The sequence below is a fragment of the Apis dorsata genome, unplaced genomic scaffold (assembly GCF_000469605.1).
Source record: "Apis dorsata unplaced genomic scaffold, Apis dorsata 1.3 scaffold_429, whole genome shotgun sequence".
NCBI classification, from domain to species: Eukaryota; Metazoa; Arthropoda; class Insecta; order Hymenoptera; family Apidae; genus Apis; species Apis dorsata.
The window spans coordinates 662,927-666,142 of NW_006263682.1; the positions used below are offsets into that span (position 1 = coordinate 662,927).

The 3,216-nt window shown below is 24.5% G+C and overlaps 1 protein-coding gene across 5 annotated transcripts in view; it reads right to left on the minus strand.

The window, feature by feature from the left end:
• Positions 1-3,216, minus strand: part of LOC102675878 (WD repeat-containing protein 37) — a 4,249-nt gene that overhangs the window by 378 nt on the left and 655 nt on the right. Inside the window, exons 1-7 of one of the 5 annotated variants that reach the window (XM_006619651.2) lie at positions 2,613-2,772; positions 1,900-2,172; positions 1,626-1,751; positions 1,278-1,529; positions 771-990; positions 289-576; positions 2-230 (exon numbers count right to left, since the gene is read on the minus strand). In XM_006619651.2, the coding sequence (XP_006619714.1) occupies positions 2-230; positions 289-576; positions 771-990; positions 1,278-1,529; positions 1,626-1,751; positions 1,900-2,164 (1,380 nt within the window). In that variant the 5' untranslated portion in view covers positions 2,165-2,172; positions 2,613-2,772. Of the gene's footprint in view, positions 231-288; positions 577-770; positions 991-1,277; positions 1,530-1,625; positions 1,752-1,899; positions 2,173-2,285; positions 2,446-2,612; positions 2,773-3,216 lie in introns of those variants that run through there. The other 4 variants (XM_031512402.1, XM_031512401.1, XM_006619650.2 and 1 more) reach the window with 4 other exon arrangements.

A 3,216-nucleotide genomic window follows, 5' to 3' on the forward strand; every position in this document is an offset into this window, starting at 1 on the left:
GCAATCTAGCTAATCGTTGACCACTAAGATCAAATAATCTAATTTGTCGGTTATCATGTGGAATTGCAACAATGCCAGTGCTTGATACTGCTAATCGGTTAGCAGCACTATCACCTCGAATTGTAGCTAAAGGACTTCGTATATTTCGTAATTCCCATATTTTTACGCTTCTATCATCTGAACCAGAAACAATTTTATCTTCACGTGTAAAGACAGCTGATGTTACAGTCCTGCATTTAAAATGATAATAATTATTTCATTTAATGACGATTTATCGAATTTACTTACTCGGTATGTGCTTGAAAAACAGAAACTGAATGAATAGATTCTCTAAAATCCCACAAACGAAAAGTACTGTCTTTGCTTGAAGTAACACAAAGTCTTTGTGTATGATGAGTTGATACATGAGAAAGTTCTTGATCATGTCCACATAATGTATGAATAATTTCTCCAGTTTCTACATCATAAAGATTCGCTGTTCTATCCCAAGAAGCAGTAACCACTTGTTCTGCATCAGGTAACCAATCTGCGGCCATAACGACACCCGTATGACCTAATAATTCTCGTACTGGAGTTCTATAATATTTCACAAAACAGCACAAATAAATTATTTCAATATGTTCGTTATCAATCGTTATGATTTGATATAAATTTTATTTACATCCAAAAAAGATCATTTTAATTTAAAATATTTATAAAATAAATACAATGAATAAATTAAAAATCAGATTGAAAAATAAAAAAAATTTAAATTAACTTTTAATCCTTACCTCAATGTAGGAGGTTCTTCTTGCTCTTCATTTAAAACAATCACTCCACTAAGATTTCTATCAGAACTCAAGCCTGAAAGTTCTTCAGATGAATTCTGTCTTTTGGGTAAATCCCAATCTACAGCAGCTTGCCATACATGAGCAGAATTATCTCCACTTGATGTGAGTGCTAACTCTTTGGTAGGATGAAAACGTATGGAATTAACAGAACCAGAATGACCTATAAAATGAAAAATTTTATTTTAGTTCATATAATATATATATATATTAGTACATATTTATTCCAAAAATATATCAATTGAAATGTAATATTGAAATTAATAAAATAAATAAAAATAAAATTAAAATTTTTAAAATTGATTATATATATAAAACTTAAAAAATTTTATATAAAAATAATAATAATATTTCTAATGTTAATTTATCAAATAATAAGAATATTTTTTAATATAAATTAAAATAAGTTATATTACAATAAAAAATATAAAATTTTAAATAAAAACAAACCAATATATTGCAATAAACAACGTCCACTATCAACAGCCCAGACTCTAGCACTGTGATCAGCAGAAGCTGTAGCAATAATTTGGCCTGATCTTCCAACAGAAACTTCCCAAACACCATCTCGATGTCCAGAATATTCTCTTTGCATACTACAAGTCATTGTTGGTGTTTTAAAACTGGAAACTATTTTACTAGTTTGAGCTTTTAACTTATTAGAAGTTGTTTTTGTTTTTGGTGCTGAGTTTCCTGCCATAGCTATAAACATAAATATAATAATCTAATTTAATAATTGAAAGGAATATTTAAGATAATTATTATTTATCATATTTTATTAATTTTAAACATTCTTACATTTTTGTTTGGAAAGACCTTTTGTATCTGGAAAGTCTGCAACATCTCCAAGAGGTAAACTCCGTTCTCCAGAACCATAACATTCTCTTTCAAGTCTCTCACTAAGAGTATCTATTTTTTCTTGTACTAGATCAATAAATATAATTTTTAATTAATAATTAAATTTAAAGTTGTTTTCCTAATGAAAAAAAATATTTTCTCCGAATTTGAATTTAATATATACATAATATAATATTTTATAATAAATATTATATAAAAAAATTAATATTCATACATCCTAAATTTTCTGTGTAAAGAACTTCAAATTCTTTTTCTATTTGTTGAAATAATTCAAAAAGTCGACATCTTAAAGTTGGTGGCAATACACTTTCATCAGGATCTGTACGAAATGCTGCATAGTGAAGTGCAGTTGGTTGCAATGGAGTAGATCCACTTTGTGATTGCAATTCTGTATCTGTGCTACTCTGTACTCTTGGAATAGAAATGCGTTTAATTTTTCCAGAGCTCTTATTTCCACTCATAGATGGTTCTCCAGGCATCTTTGACTCTAAAATATTAAAACTTTACAATGTGAATTTATTTGAAAATCATACATTTGTAGTAAAACTTATTCACAATCAAATTATAAGTAGAATAATTTTCAATGTCAGATATACTAACCACTTAATAAGTACTCACTGTGCATATAGTATATACATATATATTTTCTTTCTTCTTGTATTTATATTTATATAAACACATATCACAATATATTATACAATAATTATATTCTACAAATTTAATTTAATTTAATTTTGTTTATTTTAAGATATAATAAAGATATTTTAAGATATAATAACAAAGAAAATATTTTAGCTAAAATTCAATTATTAAATTTGGGTTACAATATATAACGACATATTTCATGAATACATACGTAAACACGCAATTACAAAAAAATTTTTTGATTTATGAAAAATAATGAAAATTGGATAAATATTATCTTACATTTTAATTAAAGCAGTTAATAAATATCTATAACATCCAGATGATCAAGTCAATTTCTCTTAGAACCATAGAACACTACTTCGTAATTGAAAGATTAGTCAATATTTGTTCGAAAATAATCTAAATTATAATGTTTAAATTAAAATATTAGAAATTTACTAACAAATTTAGTGAAAATAGGAATGAAATTTATACATTATGAAAAATAAAATTAAATAACAAATTCAGTTGTGAATTGATTCTGAATATTATATCGTAAGTATGCACATGATATGACGGTCAATATGTACAAGGATAAATATGAATTTCTTCTTATTTCAATATTTTAAACATAAATAACATTAACAATATTTTATAATATTTTATAATATTTTTATATTCATTTAATTATAATTTTTTAAATTGTGAAATAAAGAACGTGTTCATTTGCTGTCATTTCTATTGTTGTAAATTTTATATTACAAATATATATTAAAATTATGCAAGGAATCTATTCATTTTTATATATATTTATAGGAAAATATATATATTTTATAATTTTTCTATATATATATATTTTTGTATTTCTATGTTGCATATATAAATTTAATAATGCATATATAAA